The following is a 16,325-nucleotide window of genomic DNA, read 5'->3' on the forward strand; positions in this document are numbered from 1 at the left end:
ATCTTACTTTACCTGCGGGGGAGGCCCGCGGGGGGATGGGACTAGAGAGCCTGAAAGGGGCCGAGGAGGGAGTGCTGGCCCAGGCACCCAAGGCTCGGGAGAGGAGAGAAACGGGTTCCTTTTGGGTCGTGTCGAGATCGCCGTACGAGGGCATCGGGTTCGGCGGCGGACCAGCCGGAAAAGTGGGCGTCTCGGGGAAGAAGGGAGAAGAAAACCACGTCCGCGCTCCGGAGGTGGGGTGGGGGGAGGGGCCGGGGCAGTAGCGGAGTCTCGCTACCGACCTTCGGTGGCCTGGAGGAACTCGGGCAGTTGGGCTCGTGGTAAGGGCGCCAGACTCTTAAAGAAAAGGGGGGGGGGGTTGGGGAGCACCGGAAACCCGGCTCCTGATTGGGTTCCGTGCCATCTCGTCACAATTACTTCCGGGTTGAGCAATTGAGCCACGGAAGTGGCTGATTTCTCTGTTTCCTATGGACTACGAGTTCCGTGGGGCTTCGCGGCAGCGGAAGCGGAAGCGAATACGGAGGTACCAGCTGGTCTCCGAAAGGAGGGGGGTTGGGGGGCTCCATGAATGGAAGCGGCGGCGGCGGCGGCGGGAGCGGCCTGAGCTGGGCGCCGGGGCCAGGGCCGGGGGCTGCCCGGGGCCCGCGCCGCTGCATGGGGGCGGCCCGCGGGCCCTGAGCGGGAGTGAGGGCGGGCCAAGGCGGGCAGGCAGGGGCGGGGCGGCCTCGGGGCCGGAGGCGCGTCGGGCTGGAGCCGGTCACGATGCCCCGAAGGAAGCAAAGCCACCCACAGCCCGTGAAATGTGAGGGGGTCAGGGGTCAGGGGGGAAGGAGCGCAGGGGCAGGGGGAGGGGAGTTGGGGCGGGGCGGGGGAGGGGTCAGTCGTGGGGTGGGGGGAGGGGTGGAGCCGAGGTGGGGGGGCTCGGAGACTGGGGGGGAGGAGCGCAGGACGAACCCCCGGAGCCCGGTGTTGTGGGCAGTGCGAGGGTCCAGCAGAGCTCAGGCCTCCGCCCTCCCCGAGGAGCAGTCAGGGCACAGTGGCAGGCAGGGGCAGGTGCCCTTGCTTTGGGGGAAGGTGGGCAAGCCCCCCTCCCCCCGAGGCAGAGCCGGCAAGCTTTGTGTCTCTCCGTAGTGGACACGGAAGACCCCCTGGAGGAGGGGCCGGGGGCCCTGGTGTTGGAGAGTGACTTGCTGCTAGGCCAGGATCTGGAGTTTGAGGAGGAAGAGGAAGAGGAAGAGGAGGAGGAGGAGGAGGAGGAAGAAGGTGACGGCAGCAGTGACCAGCTCATGGGCTTCGAGAGGGACTCCGAAGGTGGGTGAAGGGTCGCTCGCTCGGCCGTCCGCTCAGTCGGGAGGTTTGAGGTTTAAGGGTCAGAGCCCTGCTGACCCGGAATGAACACGTTTAGACTGGGGTTTAATCTCGGGGAACAGAAAAGGAAGTCTTGTCCTGGTCCAGAACTGAATTAGGCCGGGGTTGGGTTTTTTTGGGTTTTTGACTTGATTCACTATTTTGCAAGACTCTGACCATGTTGTTAAGTCTGTTCGTGTGTCTCTGTGCATCTAGTCTCTTAGCTTGCCGCCTGTTATCTATCTGGCCCTTAGCTTGGGGTGTCGGTGTCCTGAAAGCCTCAGCCTAGGGATTGGCACCTTTAAGAACTACTTTCTTTCATGTGGCCAATTGTGACCCCCAAACCTTTCTCGCTCCTGACTTGTAGTTACACCTTCCCTACTTTTTAACTATTATTTGATTCCTACTTTCCTATTTTATAACCCTTTTTATGCCTTACTTATTTCTCAGAAGCATTATGAAAATGAATGAGGGACTCTATGATAAAGTTCTGTGCACATGGAAGGTGGTGTATTTCTTTTTTTTAATTGTCATTGTAACCATCCTGAAACTTGCTTTTTAAGTTGTATACTAAGATTTGAAGGGTGGTAGAACTCAGGTACAAACTAAACCTAGCTCATTATACTAATGATTCATTCTTTAGGCTGTGGTCCTTTATGACTCCTAGATGTTTATCTTGAGTTGATTTAGTTAGGCATCTCATCACATTTTGGATTTATTTGCTCTACACGTTTCTTCTTTTTTCTCCTTGTTGTGTCTTTACCCATGTTTGTGTCACAATGTGGAAGGAATCAAACAATGCTGTCATTTTATCAAGCCAGCTGTTGATCAGAACCGACAAGGCTGGTTTCTGCATCAAAAGGAGGTTTTTCGTTTACCTGCCAAACATTCACTGACACTGAACTTGATTTCCTAGAGTAAATTCAAAAGGATTAACCATAGGATAGGAAGTAGGGGAATATCTTCTCTGTCCCCTAGTAAGTTAAATGAGTTATGTTAAGGGAAGAAGGAAAGGTGAGTTCTCCTGGATAATGAAACAGGGGAGTGAGAACTAGGAGGAGTTAGGCCTACCACGACCCACTTTTGACATCCCCTCCTGTGTCTGTCTTGCCAGGAGACTCTCTAGGGACCCGGCCAGGGCTGCCCTATGGACTGAGTGACGACGAATCTGGGGGCGGCCGGGCGCTGAGCGCAGAGAGTGAGGTTGAGGAACCAGCCAGGGGCCAAGGGGAGGCTGGGGGTGAGAGGCCAGGCCCAGCTTGCCAACTGTGTGGGGGGCCTGCTTGTGAAGGACCATGCTGTGGGGCAGGAGGACCAGGTGGGGGACCGCCACTCCCCCCGCGGCTGCTGTATTCCTGTCGGCTTTGCGCCTTCGTGTCCCACTATTCTAGCCACTTGAAGCGGCACATGCAAACCCACAGTGGGGAAAAGCCATTCCGCTGTGGCCGCTGCCCCTATGCCTCTGCCCAGCTTGTCAATCTGACACGCCACACCCGCACCCACACTGGTGAGAAGCCGTACCGCTGTCCCCATTGCCCCTTTGCCTGCAGCAGCCTGGGCAACCTGAGGCGCCATCAGCGCACCCACACAGGCCCCCCTGGCCCTCCCTGCCCGACCTGCGGCTTCCGGTGTTGTGCCCCAAGACCCCCCAGGCCTCCCAGCCCCACGGAGCAGGAGGGGGCTGTGCCCCACCGACCAGAAGGTAACGGGCCAAGAAGGAGGGTGGCTCAGGGACCAAGAAACCAGGGACAGAAGGGCAAGCGGTCCTTCAATACCTGGAGTCACAGCCCATGCTCTGACCTTCTCCCCACAGATGCTGTGCTCCTTCCAGATTTGAGCCTCCATGTGCCGCCAGGTGGTGCCAGTTTCCTGCCAGACTGCGGGCAGCTGCGGGGAGAGGGGGAGGGGCTGAGAGGTACTGGACCAGAGCCACTGCCTGAGCTGCTGTTCCCTTGGGCCTGTCGAGGCTGTGGGCAAGAGTTGGAGGAAGGGGAAGGTGAGGGAGGCCGCCTGGGTGCCGCCATGTGTGGGCGCTGCATGCGGGGAGAAGCTGGAGGGGGAGGCAGCGGGGGCCCCCGAGGTCCTGGAGATAAGGGCTTTGCCTGCAGTCTCTGCCCCTTCGCCACTCACTACCCCAACCACCTAGCCCGGCACATGAAGACACACAGTGGCGAGAAGCCATTCCGCTGTGCCCGCTGCCCCTATGCCTCAGCCCACCTGGACAACCTGAAGCGGCACCAGCGAGTACACACGGGGGAGAAGCCCTACAAGTGCCCCCTATGCCCTTATGCCTGTGGCAACCTGGCCAACCTCAAACGCCACGGTCGAATCCACTCGGGTGACAAGCCCTTCCGCTGCAGTCTCTGCAACTACAGCTGTAATCAGAGCATGAATCTGAAGCGCCACATGCTCAGGCACACAGGAGAGAAGCCCTTCCGATGTGGGACCTGCGCTTACACGACAGGCCACTGGGACAACTACAAGCGCCATCAGAAGGTGCATGGCCATGGAGGGGCTGGAGGGCCTGCCTCAGAAGGGTGGGCACCACCCCATAGCACATCCTCTGCCCTCAGCCCTCATGGCCCCACATCTCTGAGCACCACCAGTGGTAGGGGACTCCACACGGATTCACCCTGAAACAGGTCCTCCCCTCAACACTGGACTCCACATGGACCAGCTCTACACAGACTTGAGGCTGAGGCCTGTCCCCCCTCCCCCCAAGCCCTTTTTTTCTTCTTCCCCCCGCTGGCCAGGGGCTCCATACAGACTAATCCAGACCCTTACATGGACCAGCCCAGAATCCCATGGAGGGGGGACCCTCACATGGACCAGGAGGCCTTGCCTTCAACACTCCTTGAGTGCAGTGGAGAAGGCCCTCTCCTCACCTCCCCTGTCAGCCTAGGGGCTGTTGAGGGAATAGCTGGGGGCCTGCCCAGCTCCCACCTCTTTATTTAACTTATTTCAGTGCTTTATAATAAAGGAAACACTAACGGAGCTATGTCTGCTGTGGTGGCAGAGCTGGGCACAGAGCTCCTCTGGGAAAGAAAGCAGGGCCAAGTGAGAGGGGAACGCCAGAGGCAGGCAGCGATCAGGCGGAGTTTTAATGATGGGGCAGCAGGGCCAAACTATACACAGAGGCTCATCCCAACCCTGCCTCCTCCTCCCCACCAATCAGGGATTAAAAGCAGCTCAGGGGCATGGGAATCTCCATCCTCCAGACAGGTGTCCATGGTCCATAGGGCTTTGTGCAAAAATACTAAATGCTAATTTGGCATTAGGAGCAGGGGAGGGGAGTGGTTAGGAGGCCACTGGCTCGGGAAGGCAAGGAGATAAAGAGGAGGGTAAAGGGGCCCCCAGCCTGGGGGGCACAGGCACAGGGTGAGTTCCTGTACATTCCTCCGTAGGAGCTGGAGGAGTCATCCAAAAGTGGAGGTTACAGATCCTCATCCCCAATGCCTTCAAAAGCATAATTGCCATGAACGTCACTGGTACTGGTGTCAGGGCTAGGGCTGCTGATCCCTCGAAGGCTCACAGCACTCAGTTTGCTCTGCAATAAGGATAAGGGGGAGATCAGAGGGCTGAAGATCCTCCAAAAATAACAACTTCACCCACCCTGAACTGGGGACTCACTGAAAGTTTGACCATTGACTCCCGGGTAGCATCAGGTGAATCCTGGGGAAACAGGGAACAGAAATAGTATCAAACAAGGGCAACACTGGTTTCAGATCAGATAGCTAAAAGCTGGTAAAACTTACAAGCAGTGGTGGGGACTTTACTGCTTGCTGACTGTCTGAGCGCCTCAAGGTCCCACCTGCCCGTCTTCGTAGCATCTGTGAATGAAAAATAAATGCTTCAATTACTGAGACAGATGCATTGACTGAATAGCAGAATGAAACTATACCAACCCATTCCCACTAACAAGTTAAGGAAGAATGAGTAGGTACAAGTCACAAATAGGTTCACCTCTCACCTTTCTGATACTCCCCCCTGATTTCTTCACCATCAGTTCATCCACCATGGACTGCAAGCAGATGCTCATCATGATGGCCTAAGGATAAGAGTAGAGCTTAACTACGACAAGGGGTCCTAAAATACCACAAAGCCACCTTAAAAGAACACCTATGACATGGAAAGGTGAAGCATATTCAGGGATGTAGACTTCCCGGACCCAGATACACAATAGATAATAAAAGGCCACAGCATGGGACAGCTGTGGCTAAGTGGGGGGAGGCATATGTGTGTGTGCGTGTTCGAGTGCATGTCACAACTGAAGATCAAGTCCACACCTGTGGGCTGGTGATGGTGACCCACTGCAGCCGATCCTTGCTCATGAGATACTCAAACGCTAGTTCTAGCCGAACCTCTCCTCGGCCTCGGCCTGGGCTGCTCGTGCTCCCACTGGGCAGCGGTACCTGGTGGTATGAAGAATAGAGCTAAGCTTACCTGAACTACATTTCCCTTCCTCCCTAACTCCTCTTATCCTTAACATTCTCATTTCTAAGCCTTTAACTCTGTCAGACTTCCCAGTGAGTATACCATGAGTTACCTTTGAGAAGTCCCTCATGTGTCTGTACCCCAACTCACAGAGGAAGTAACCCGCCAGCACCGCATGCGGGTCACCCGGAAGGAGCCCTCACGAAGCTGCTGACCAGGCAAGCGGAGCTGAAGGCTGAGTTCACTGTTGCCGGCACTCACTACCACAGGACAGCCCTTCTCTGGGAAGTCAGCCACACAAGGCTCAAACCGAAGATAGCCATAATGCCTCAGGGTCTGTGCTAACCGTAGAAACTGAAATGGAGCATAAATGCAACATACAGAGTCAGAGGAGAGTTTCAAAAGAATTATACTCAAGGGAAAACTGGTGAAGATGGGGCAGCTCATGCTAAAAAGGAAACTACAGAGACAAGTAGTGCCATCTGTACCTCTTTTTTGGAGACCTTCTCCTGCAGAGACTTGAGTTGCCGGTGCTGTTCCTTAGTAACCAGGATCCAGCCATGCTCAATGTCAGAAACTGTCTATAGAGGGGAGAAGAGTGCAGAGTAAGGAGAGAAATACTGTTAGCCACAACGATGAGTCCAAGCTGCCTTCTTCCCAGGAGTTTCATTTCAAAGGGATCAAAGTGGGTTTTCTGAGAACACAGAAGTAGAGTGTGAAAGGAATTTTCTTGGGCAATTTCCAGTTTACCTGAGCATAAAGTAGATTTAGTCCAACCCGGTTCTCCATAACATCATCATCATAGGCAGAGTCCCAATAACTGAAGCCGAGGGGGAAAAATATGATAAGCTAAGATGGCTAAGGCACAGCACAGAGACAGGACAAAGCTTAGGAAATTCTTGCCTAGCACCCCTTTCCTGATTTCTGCCCCTTCTATGCCCTAAAAACCCACACCTGAGGCTGCCCCAATGCACTAGGCCATCCCTGACCTCTTCCTAAGCACAATCTTATACTCTTGACTCCGTAGGCTGGTAACAGACACATAAGGCAGTTCAAACTCCTGCAATTTCCGTACAACTGTGGGAGAGATAAGAGGAAAACATGAGACTCGTGAAGGGGGGCAATCAGAAGGGATAGAAACCTGACATCATGAAACACTGTGATCTTGTGAATCAGAGGGAGATGTTCAGGACTGGTCACCCTAAAGTATCAGTAGTGATTGGTGACTCACAGGAGAATGACCCGTCCTCTTGCTCTCGAACGAGAAAGAGGCTGAAGTAGCCAATCAAGTCATCTGGAAGGTCCAACTTTGCAGCCACTGCCTGGGAAGATGGACACAAATAACAGCTGTTCACACACTCCCAAGTTCCCCATGATCATTCAAGTCAAGGCTGATGGTGAAGGAGTAGGCAGGGAGCTCACCTCCAAGACATCTTCAGTCTGGTCGGAAGTCAGAATAGTGACTAGCACCTTCTGCCCATTGCTTAGTAGCACTTCCAGGGATACCTCCTCAGTAGGTACCTGCTGCGTTTCCTAGATATAAATACAGGCCTGGATAGCTTTGCAATGCTCAAACCCCATCCTGGAGTTGACAATTCACAAGATTTCACAGCATCTAGCTCCTTAACTCCTTTAATTCTTAAGCCCCACAGAAAGATATAGGCTGCCTTAATCTCATCTCTAAAGCACAGACTATTACACATAGCCATGGGATTAGAATCCAAATTTAGTCTTGACTGCCTTCTGCCTATCCTCCTAAAATGCCAGTCCTCTAGCTCTGAGCTTCTTAAACTTATGGTTTGCAGCCCCATAAGGAGTCTCATAACTAAATATGGAGGTCATGAAATTATGATTTATTATCGTAAATGTTTGATTTGTATAATTATGTCATATACTCAGAATCACAAAAGCTTCTCAGAAGGGGTCAAAGTGGAAAAAGTTTAAGAAGTTCTATTCTAGCTTTTGCTCTTTCCTATTCATCTCAGTCCTAAACAACTCACCTGTTGTGCCCGCCGAAGGAAACTATTAAATGTCTCACTGCCCCCAAGCAATGGATCTTGTCGAACTGTAAGGGAGTAAAGGAAGTTATAGCTATGTACCAGCTGTTCAGGCTCCCACAACCCTTGACTACCCCAGTTCTGTTCCTGATTGATCCCACCCCTGGTTCCATATCCTGGACTGATGTTAATTAGTCTGCTAACTCCTTGAGCTGGCCTCACCTCACTCACTCACTCCTTGCATAAATTCTTCACCTGCCCCACCCTTGGCTGGTCCTGCCATCTAGTTAGGTCCAATCTACAGAGCTAAGGAAATAATAGTAGAGTTAATCTAAAGCAGGTAAGAAACAAATTAAATCTCTCCCCTCCCTGTCTCCCAATTTATATTAATAAAGTATCACTTAATGTTATTTAGTATTTCTTTAAAATATTAATAAACAAATTATTTTGATACCATAGCACTTTTGCGAATCTAAGGCATTATTCACTAATATATGCTAAAGAACGTTTTTCTTTGGTTCTGCTACCACAGCAAACAAGTGACTGTGGCACTTAGAAGTGAATCAGAAACCTTCTAAACAACCAGCACTATTTGGCCATCCTGCTCTGTTTCTCATCTTTCTCCAACCAGCCAGCCTAACATTCCAACTCACCAGCCTGCATGTATTTCTCCAGCTGCTCCCTTCGCTGTTCCACTTCAGCTGGTGTCAGAGTAAATAGCTTCTTTGGGGGAAATGCAGGGAGAACATTAGCCCCGTACTCCTTCCGAAGCTGTTGGGAGAAAAAAGGGCAATTCCACAAAGAAGTGAAGGGATGCAAGTAAAGATAGGCTCCACTAGGCTCTTTAATCAATCAAGCTCAATTTTCGACGCTTCAATTCTCCAGTCCCTTGTTCCCTGCATTTAAAAACAACAACAACAACAACAAAACAAAACAAAACAAACAAAAAAAACCCTGACTACTTGGAGATGAAATCTTTCTTCTTGCAGAAAAACATATCTCAAAAGAATCAGGTGTACCCCAAGGATAAAACACCCTTATCTTTTGCACTCAAAATAAACAAGTCAGCCCTTCAAGATGAAGCTGGATGGAACCAGGACCACAGTCTAAAGTCCCTTCACCAAGTCACTTAAGTTCCTATATTAACTGAACCCTAATAAGTTACATAGCAGCAGGCAAGAAAAACTTAAGAGGAACACATTAATCATCAGACAGTCCTTAAATTTAAAGAGTTTACAATCTAATAGGTAAGTCAGTGAAAGATAACAGATTTAGTTGAACTGAAAGGTACTCCCGATAAGTTTATTTTTTTCAAAATCGTTCTGTAGACTGAGAGAAAAAATACCTTGATCATAATCATAACATCTGGAATTTGGACTTTTAAAAACTCAACTCCTGATGCTGTGTGCTTTTTCCACTGTCATACATAGAGATAATTTTAATAGATTAGTTAATTTAACATTACAAAGGCTGCCAAAATTTTGAGCTCAAGGAACTTGGTTCCAATTCTTGCCACCATAGGGTAGATAGTTGTGCATCTGAAGGCAATTCACTTAACCTGTCATTTGCCTCAATTTCCTCATCTGTAAAATAGGAATAATAACAGCACCTACCTCCCAAGGTTGTTGTGAAGATCAAATGAGAAAATAATTGTAAAGCTTAGCACAGCGCCTGGCACACAGTAGTTGTTTCATAAATGTTGGCTATTCTTATTCTCATTCCTACCTGTGTGATTTTAGGTGAATCACAACCTGGGTCAGTCTTTTCTATAAAAGGAAGATGTAGCATATGTTGCCATTATGGTCTCTTTCATCTCTAACCTCTATATTCCAGTGGTTTTGAGGCATAATGTGCCGATCAGACAGCACACCCTCCCCATTCCATGAATGGTAATGAATAATTTTTTGAAGTTGGTTAAAATAAGGAATGGAAAAAGTTGGTCGTTTAGAGGAAGTGAGCCCAAAGCTGCAGTTTGCAAGCTGAAAGGCATGAAGTCTGGCAGTGAGGAAGTGAAAACTGCTCTACACACTGGTGAGGCAGGAGGAGGAAGATCGAGTGGGGCAGAGGACAAGGAAAGCCCAACTGGAAAGGAAGGTGTGGGCTGGAGATTACAAGGGAAGGGCCTGGGCGCTGCCCCATGCATGCCCATCTGGGAGCGGAGGGGTGGGTAACGTGGAGACGCAGCTGCTGCGGGCCAGGGGAGTGTCAAGTCGCACCTGCTCATGCAGCCCCAGGAGCTGGCTGTAGCGCACCCGGCAGTGCAGGACTCCATTCACGTGGATGTTGTAGGCCTGCAGAGACAGAGGCAGGTACCGGCCCTGAGACCCCGAGACCCACCAACGCCGACTTGCCCCGTGGGCGCCACGCCCTGCCAGACCCTTCCCCTCAGGGCAGCGGGTCACGCTCGGGCAAAATGCGCTCCGACTCCCAGCCCCAAGGAACCCATGACAGGCCGGGAGACTCGGCGTGCGCCGAGGGAGTAAAGATCACGCAGGAGGCGATGTCCGCACCGGGAGGAAGAAGGCCGGGTCAGCTGATGGACTATCTGACCACAGTCCACTCGGGCGAGGCTGCCCGAGCTACGGGATGCCGGACGGAAGCCGTGACGGGACGCGCCAGCCCGTCCCCCTTCCCCCGAGATGGACGGCGGCCGAGAGGACTGGGGGCCTCTCGTCCTGAGGGGGAAAGGGGCTCTGAGTACCACAGTGACCGAAGGGCTGGGCCCGTTACTCCAAGCCAACCCCGCCCCGCCCCGCCCCTCCTCTCCTCACCACGTAGTTGGAGCTGCCGCTGTCCCCGCTGCGGGACTCGGTTTCGGGGATGGAGAAATGCATCTTCCCGGCTGTGAAGCCCAGCCGGGCTCCGGACTCCTAGTGCCGCTGCTCCTCCGCTCGTCTCCGCCGCTCAGCGCGCCCCCGCCACCACACTCGCCATTTTGGGGGCCGAGGGGAACGCGGGGAGGGGGAATGGAGTGGGGCGGGGTCAAATGCATGCTGGGAATCGTAGTTTGCGAGTGCCCGTGATGCACGCTGGGTCAGAGGCTCGGAAGGCAAGGGTCGTGATGCCTGTCGGGAATTGTAGTCAGTAGTTAGCAGCGGTGCCTGCTTAATTCGGATATCCGTGAGTGGGGGTTTCTGTGTGTGCTGGGAATTGTAGTCGCCCATCTCCGGTGTGCTGTTCTTAACTCCGACTGGGCGGGCGCTGTGACCTCAGGGCCGAGTGGGGTCTAGTAATTAGGGTTTGAAGCGCCTGGTCGGTGGAGTCCACGGAGGAGTCCAGGCCGCGTATGGCAGCGGTCGCGGTTCTGGAGGGTGAGTTTGGCGGAGAGGGCTGTGTGTGAGGAGGGAGGGGAACGTTCACAGCCTGGCCCCCCGGGGTAGCCTGGGCTGGGGACACTGGAGCCCGGTCCCGGCCTTTGATCCGCCTGCGCATCCCTTCGCGTCGCGTCCCCACGCCGGCCGACCGCGTTCGCCCCTCCCTCCTTCCTCTTGTCTCTACCTGCACCCTCCACCACAAGAGTGGTCCTAGGCCCGGGTTAGCTGCATGCATCCTCCGCCGCCCGCAGCCTCCGGCCTCGGGCAGGGCCCCCCGTTGACCCGGCCCGGCCCCCCACCCTCATTGTGCGCTCTTTTCTCGGATTCAGGAGCAGTGTCCACGATGACGGCCCAGCCGCCCGGCAAGCCCGGGGTAAGTGCACTGGGATGTTCGGGACTGGGTGTTGGAAGACTTGGGTTCGAATTCTGCCTCTGACACCCGGGTGACTTGGGCAAGTCACCTAAGTTCTTCTGAGCTCTAGAGGCACCACGCTCCGCCATGTGGTTTGGATAAGGGCGTGAGTGCTGGGGGGAGTCGTGGCAGGCTGATAAATACCTAGAATCGTTTTAACTGAAAGTAATGCTAAATTTCAGATAGAGGTTAAATCCTTTTTCTTATCTAAATTTGCTGAATCTTTTGAAATCTATCCATAGATCTTAGCTTAAGAACCTCTGGACTGAATACTATGTTTTGTTTATGCTATATAGTATCCTTCGCAGCTGTTAGAATGTGGTCTTATGATACCTCTTTTAGGCCTTCAGTTTCCCCACCTGTCAGATGAGTTTAGACTAAATCATCTACGAGCTTCCTGCCAACTTTAAAATACTGGCTCCCTTTCTTACCCTAGTGGAAAGAGCGCTGTGGGAGTGGGACTTGTGGTACATAAGGGGATGAGAATTTTAGAGGGTTGGGTTATTGCAATCCAATCTTATCTACTTCCTGGGAACCTTATGGGTAGGTGGGAATGGTAACGGAGAAAGTGAGTATTCAATTCTGTGTCTCAGGCTGGGGGTAGGGAAATGTCCCAAGAAGAAAAACTGCAGCTTCGTAAGGAGAAAAAACAGCAGAAGAAGAAGAGGAAGGAAGACAAAGGATCAGAACCTGTGTCTGACCCCACTGTGTGCTCTGGCCAATGTCAAGGTGGGAGCAATGTGAGACTAGTGGGAGGGTACGTTTTGAGCTAGCAAGAGAAATGAGAATGGGGAAGGAAGACTAAGGAAAATCTGAGGTGAAGAAAGACTGCACTGGGGAGGGATTCCAGTTGCTCTGTTCTTGAGTGTCTTCTCTGGCTCCAGTGGGCCCACCAAGAGAGATTCCAGACTCTGGTGGTCAGTTGGGATCCTCAGGGGAGAAGATTCCAGGTGGCCGGAGTAAAGCAGAGCTTCGAGCTGAGAGGAGAGCCAAGCAGGAAGCTGAGCGGGCCCTAAAGCAGGGACGAAAAGGGGAGTCAACAGGATCATCTGCTCAGGCTCGCTCTAACACAGCAGCAGAAACCACCTTAGGTATTTTTCATTACCCTATTATTTCTTTTTTTCCCTTTTCTCTTGATGATCATCAACATCCTGGGTTTCCTAGGAATAAAGTAGCCTTTACTGTTTTATTGTTTTCCCCTTAGAAACCTGTTGTGTGAGTATTTTTCTTAATAATCTTTGTGTTCTAAGAATAACATATCTAGCGTTTGTGTGCCCTTAAAAAAAAAAATCTCTTGCTTCTCCTGCAGGAGTAAAACATTCTCCAGAACATGTTCAGGTGGATGAGATCACAGCTTTAAAGAAACTTATTAAGAAACCAGAACGACAGCAGGTAAGGATTATAATTAGAGGGCTAGAGAGAACCCAGCGAGGTATCCCAGAGAGCAGATCAGGAGCAGAATGAGCCCAGGATCCTCATTCCACACCTCTTCTCTGACATGATCCCCTTCATTGTTCTTGATGGCATATGAATTTCTCTGTTGGGCACGGTTTTCTCCAGGTGCCTTCTCGAAAGGATTATGGCTCCAAAGTCAGCCTCTTCTCCCACCTGCACCAGTATAGCCGCCGTATTCCTCTAACTCAGTATATGAGGTAGGTGTTCAGTGAGACAAACAGAACTGAAGGGAATAGAGGGGATCAGAGTAGCTTGATTTTAAAATGTATACAAATTCTGGGTAGAAATTAAAAGGATGTGGGTTTGGGGAAGGGGAAGTGGGGGCCACAGAGAAAGATAAGTCAGTCTTATAAGTGAGAAATAAGACTCCCTGCAAAGTGTATGACACCCCCATCCTCTCAGCATCCCATCCTCTGTGATCCACCCAGCTGTGGTGCGACTTGGCCTGCAGTACTCCCAGGGCCTAATCAGTGGCTCCAATGCCAGATGCATCGCCCTACTTCGTGCCTTCCAGCAGGTATGCCTCCTTTGTCTTCCTCCTCAGATGCCTTCCTTTCTCACAAGATCTCATATTCATTTTTTAACCATCTCAGGGTGGGAGGGGGAGTGGCACCACCTTTGCTACCATAAGACTTGCCCAGAGTGGCTCAAGTGTCTCTTCTGGGCTCCCTTTCTCAGATCCCTAGGTAAGTCAGGTCCCTTCGCTTATCTTCTCCCTAGGTAATTCAGGACTACACCACGCCTCCTAATGAAGAACTCTCCAGGGATCTAGTTAATAAGCTCAAACCCTACATCAGGTAAAGACTCACAACATCAGTTCACTTTTATCCCTGTCCTATCTCATGCTATTTCCTATTCTGCTTTTCCTTTTTGCTCTTTATTCTTTTTCCTTGTTCCCACTCTTGCCTCCCCTTCTGAATTCTAATCCCTTTTTCAGCTAGAATGTCTGTGGTCTCTCTCCTTGCCCTTACCACCTCATACCCCAGTACTAATTTCTGCTATCTTTTGTCTGTTTGCCTTTTTAATGATTCTCATTCTTTTTTTTTTTTCCCCCTTTCTCTGTCCCTTCACCTCCCTGATCTAGGATTTTCACTCTCACTGATTTGTGCTATCTGTGCTCTTCTAGCTTCTTGAATCAGTGTCGACCACTCTCGGCCAGCATGTGCAATGCCATCAAGTTCCTCACAAAAGAAATTACAGTTGTGAGCAGCACCCAACGAGAGGAGGAGGTGACAATCAAGATATGGGGTTGTGGGGATGGAGATGGGGTCGGGGTGGTGAGGGTTAGTAGCTTATAACTAAGAATTTTCAGAAGAATCAGCAGAGTCTGTTTTGTTCCTGACTAGGAGTTGAGACTTATGTTCCTGAAACCTTCAGTGCTTCCTTTGAGTCCATTCTTACCTACAAGAACAACATAATATTTCAAAGATGGTATTGTGTTATCTCTTCATCCTTTTCCCTTCTGATCAGGCAAAGTCAGAACTCCAAGCAGCCATGGACCGGTATGTGCAAGAGAAGATTGTTTTGGCAGCTCGAGCAATCTCCCGCTCAGCCTATGAGAAGATCAGTGATGGGGATGTGATCCTGGTATATGGATGGTATGGTCCAAGTCAGGTGATAAAGATGTAGCTGGGGAATTTGTAGGGTGCTGATATGCATTGGAGAAAACTCTGATCTTTTACCCATTGTGATTACTTCTTTTAAAAAATGGTATGGCTGTAACTGGGATTTTATTAGCACTGATCCTACCATAATGACATTTGTGGTTGCATTCTTTCCCTTTATTCCAGTTCATCCCTGGTATCCTTTATTCTTCGGGAAGCTTGGGCTAGTGGCCGCAGATTTCGGGTGGTAGTGGTGGATAGCCGACCACGACTTGAGGGACGGCGTACTTTGCATTGTCTTGTCCGTGCCGGGGTCCCAGCGTCTTACTTGATGATTCCTGCAGCTTCCTATGTGCTCCCTGAGGTGAGGACAGAGCTGGGTACTACCTACCAATCTATGTAATCTCCCCAAGTGGCCATCCCAGATGGAGGAAAATAATGGGATAGAAGCCTTCCAGGAAATGACGTAGGGCTTTTATAGTCCTCGTAACAGAATTGGTAACAAAAATGAATAACTACCTGCCACAGTATAGTTAGTTGTTGGAATAGCATCTCTTGAAACCAGTAGCAACTGAGAAAGAGCAGCTCTCAATGAAAACAGCATTATTGCTTTCTGGTGTTCATGGGTCAAGAATGGCACAATTTTCACATCAGAAGACTTGTCATTGAGATTTGTTGATTATTGCCTTTACATTGTGTCCTGGGGAATAGTCAGGAGCCTCATTCTTCGTCAACATTTGCCATGATCCTCTCTCTTATTAAAGGTGTCTAAGGTGCTATTAGGAGCTCATGCGCTTCTGGCCAATGGGTCTGTCATGTCCCGGGTTGGGACAGCTCAGCTAGCCTTGGTGGCTCGGGCTTATAATGTGCCTGTTTTGGTCTGCTGTGAAACCTACAAGTTCTGCGAGCGTGTACAAACTGATGCCTTTGTCTCAAATGAGCTTGGTAAGAATGAAGATTCTGTGCTGGGCAAGGGGGAATGTAGGGTAGACTGGGGGGGTGGGGTGCTGATTGATAAAAGAGAAGGGCGAATGAAGACAAAAATTGACTACTTGGTTTCCAGAAGAGTCTGATTGAGAAAGTTTCATAAGTTCTGATAACACCCCTTCTTATACAGATGATCCTGATGATCTTTTGTGTGAACGAGGAGACCAGGTGGTATTGGATAACTGGCAGAAGCACCGGTCTTTGCGTCTGCTGAATCTGGTGTATGATGTGACACCTCCAGAATTGGTGGACCTAGTGATCACTGAGCTAGGAATGATTCCTTGCAGTTCTGTTCCTGTTGTGTTACGAGTCAAGAGTGGTGACCAATGAGGTGTGGAATGGCCAGGGTTAATAAATAATATCCTCTCTCCCCTTAGCAACTCTGCCTCCTTTATCTATATTTTCCCTGTTACCTTTACAGCCATTCATAATTCAGTTTCCTTTGTTAACTCAAGTACTCCAGGGAATTTTTTGGGGGGAGATCATCATAGGTGCTTCTTCGGTGCCACTGGTCTGTCCTTGAAGGTGAAGGGAAAAGTCTGGTTTTGTATCAGAAACGATTGAAATGTGGACCTGGGTTATGACCACTGCTTTTCAGCTTTTGGGTCAATGCTGTATGAGGTAAATCTTCAACTGCACCTTTTTCCTGTGCAAGGACTGTACCTTCAGGCCTTTATTTCCAAAGAGGGCTTAACCCAGATTCTGACCCCTGAGCTATACCAGTCTCGGTCAGCCTTAAAGCTACATCCAGTGGACGCCTTAAGGAATCACAGCC

At 50.8% G+C, this 16,325-nt stretch overlaps 3 protein-coding genes and 1 long non-coding RNA gene across 4 annotated transcripts; 2 read left to right on the plus strand and 2 right to left on the minus strand.

Annotated features, from left to right (window-relative positions):
* Positions 1-689: 689 nt before the first annotated feature.
* On the plus strand, positions 690-4,341 carry ZNF513 (zinc finger protein 513). The gene is made up of 4 exons (XM_051976256.1): positions 690-802; positions 1,132-1,311; positions 2,462-3,049; positions 3,161-4,341. The coding sequence occupies exons 1-4, from the start codon at positions 763-765 to the stop codon at positions 3,982-3,984; spliced, it is 1,632 nt and encodes a 543-aa protein (XP_051832216.1). The 5' UTR covers positions 690-762; the 3' UTR covers positions 3,985-4,341.
* On the minus strand, positions 1,854-3,212 carry LOC127548730 (uncharacterized). The gene is made up of 2 exons (XR_007950458.1): positions 3,123-3,212; positions 1,854-2,259 (listed from the first exon to the last, which is right to left on the minus strand). It is a non-coding gene; the product is annotated as an uncharacterized LOC127548730 (long non-coding RNA).
* A 64-nt stretch (positions 4,342-4,405) lies between the features above and the next one.
* On the minus strand, positions 4,406-10,711 carry SNX17 (sorting nexin 17). The gene is made up of 15 exons (XM_051976258.1): positions 10,550-10,711; positions 9,995-10,069; positions 8,432-8,549; positions 7,782-7,846; positions 7,204-7,314; positions 7,013-7,103; positions 6,771-6,858; positions 6,532-6,601; positions 6,270-6,362; positions 5,932-6,135; positions 5,634-5,759; positions 5,318-5,395; positions 5,103-5,177; positions 4,978-5,019; positions 4,406-4,894 (listed from the first exon to the last, which is right to left on the minus strand). The coding sequence occupies exons 1-15, from the start codon at positions 10,610-10,612 to the stop codon at positions 4,781-4,783; spliced, it is 1,413 nt and encodes a 470-aa protein (XP_051832218.1). The 5' UTR covers positions 10,613-10,711; the 3' UTR covers positions 4,406-4,780.
* Positions 10,712-10,848: 137 nt separating this feature from the next.
* Positions 10,849-15,926, plus strand: EIF2B4 (eukaryotic translation initiation factor 2B subunit delta). Its single transcript, XM_051976257.1, has 13 exons — positions 10,849-11,089; positions 11,422-11,465; positions 12,098-12,233; positions 12,389-12,595; positions 12,814-12,896; positions 13,065-13,156; positions 13,362-13,476; positions 13,680-13,756; positions 14,086-14,188; positions 14,430-14,557; positions 14,750-14,927; positions 15,328-15,508; positions 15,681-15,926. The coding sequence occupies exons 1-13, from the start codon at positions 11,065-11,067 to the stop codon at positions 15,878-15,880; spliced, it is 1,569 nt and encodes a 522-aa protein (XP_051832217.1). The 5' UTR covers positions 10,849-11,064; the 3' UTR covers positions 15,881-15,926.
* Positions 15,927-16,325: the final 399 nt, after the last annotated feature.

This window comes from Antechinus flavipes, chromosome 2 (genome assembly GCF_016432865.1).
Source record: "Antechinus flavipes isolate AdamAnt ecotype Samford, QLD, Australia chromosome 2, AdamAnt_v2, whole genome shotgun sequence".
Lineage (NCBI taxonomy): Eukaryota > Metazoa > Chordata > Mammalia > Dasyuromorphia > Dasyuridae > Antechinus > Antechinus flavipes.

Excerpts from the sequence above, each read along its gene's own strand:
- SNX17 (XM_051976258.1), bottom strand. The coding sequence starts at position 10,612 with ATGCATTTCTCCATCCCCGAAACCGAGTCCCGCAGCGGGGACAGCGGC. Across the intron at positions 6,363-6,531 it reads TAAATCTACTTTATGCTCAG|ACAGTTTCTGACATTGAGCA; the intron begins GTAAACTGGAAA and ends TCCCCTCTATAG. Across the intron at positions 4,895-4,977 it reads AGTCAATGGTCAAACTTTCA|AGCAAACTGAGTGCTGTGAG; the intron begins GTGAGTCCCCAG and ends TCCTTATTGCAG.
- ZNF513 (XM_051976256.1), top strand. The coding sequence starts at position 763 with ATGCCCCGAAGGAAGCAAAGCCACCCACAGCCCGTGAAAT. Across the intron at positions 803-1,131 it reads CCACCCACAGCCCGTGAAAT|TGGACACGGAAGACCCCCTG; the intron begins GTGAGGGGGTCA and ends GTCTCTCCGTAG. Across the intron at positions 3,050-3,160 it reads TGTGCCCCACCGACCAGAAG|ATGCTGTGCTCCTTCCAGAT; the intron begins GTAACGGGCCAA and ends TTCTCCCCACAG.
- EIF2B4 (XM_051976257.1), top strand. The coding sequence starts at position 11,065 with ATGGCAGCGGTCGCGGTTCTGGAGG. Across the intron at positions 11,466-12,097 it reads AGCCGCCCGGCAAGCCCGGG|GCTGGGGGTAGGGAAATGTC; the intron begins GTAAGTGCACTG and ends TCTGTGTCTCAG. Across the intron at positions 14,189-14,429 it reads GCACCCAACGAGAGGAGGAG|GCAAAGTCAGAACTCCAAGC; the intron begins GTGACAATCAAG and ends CCTTCTGATCAG.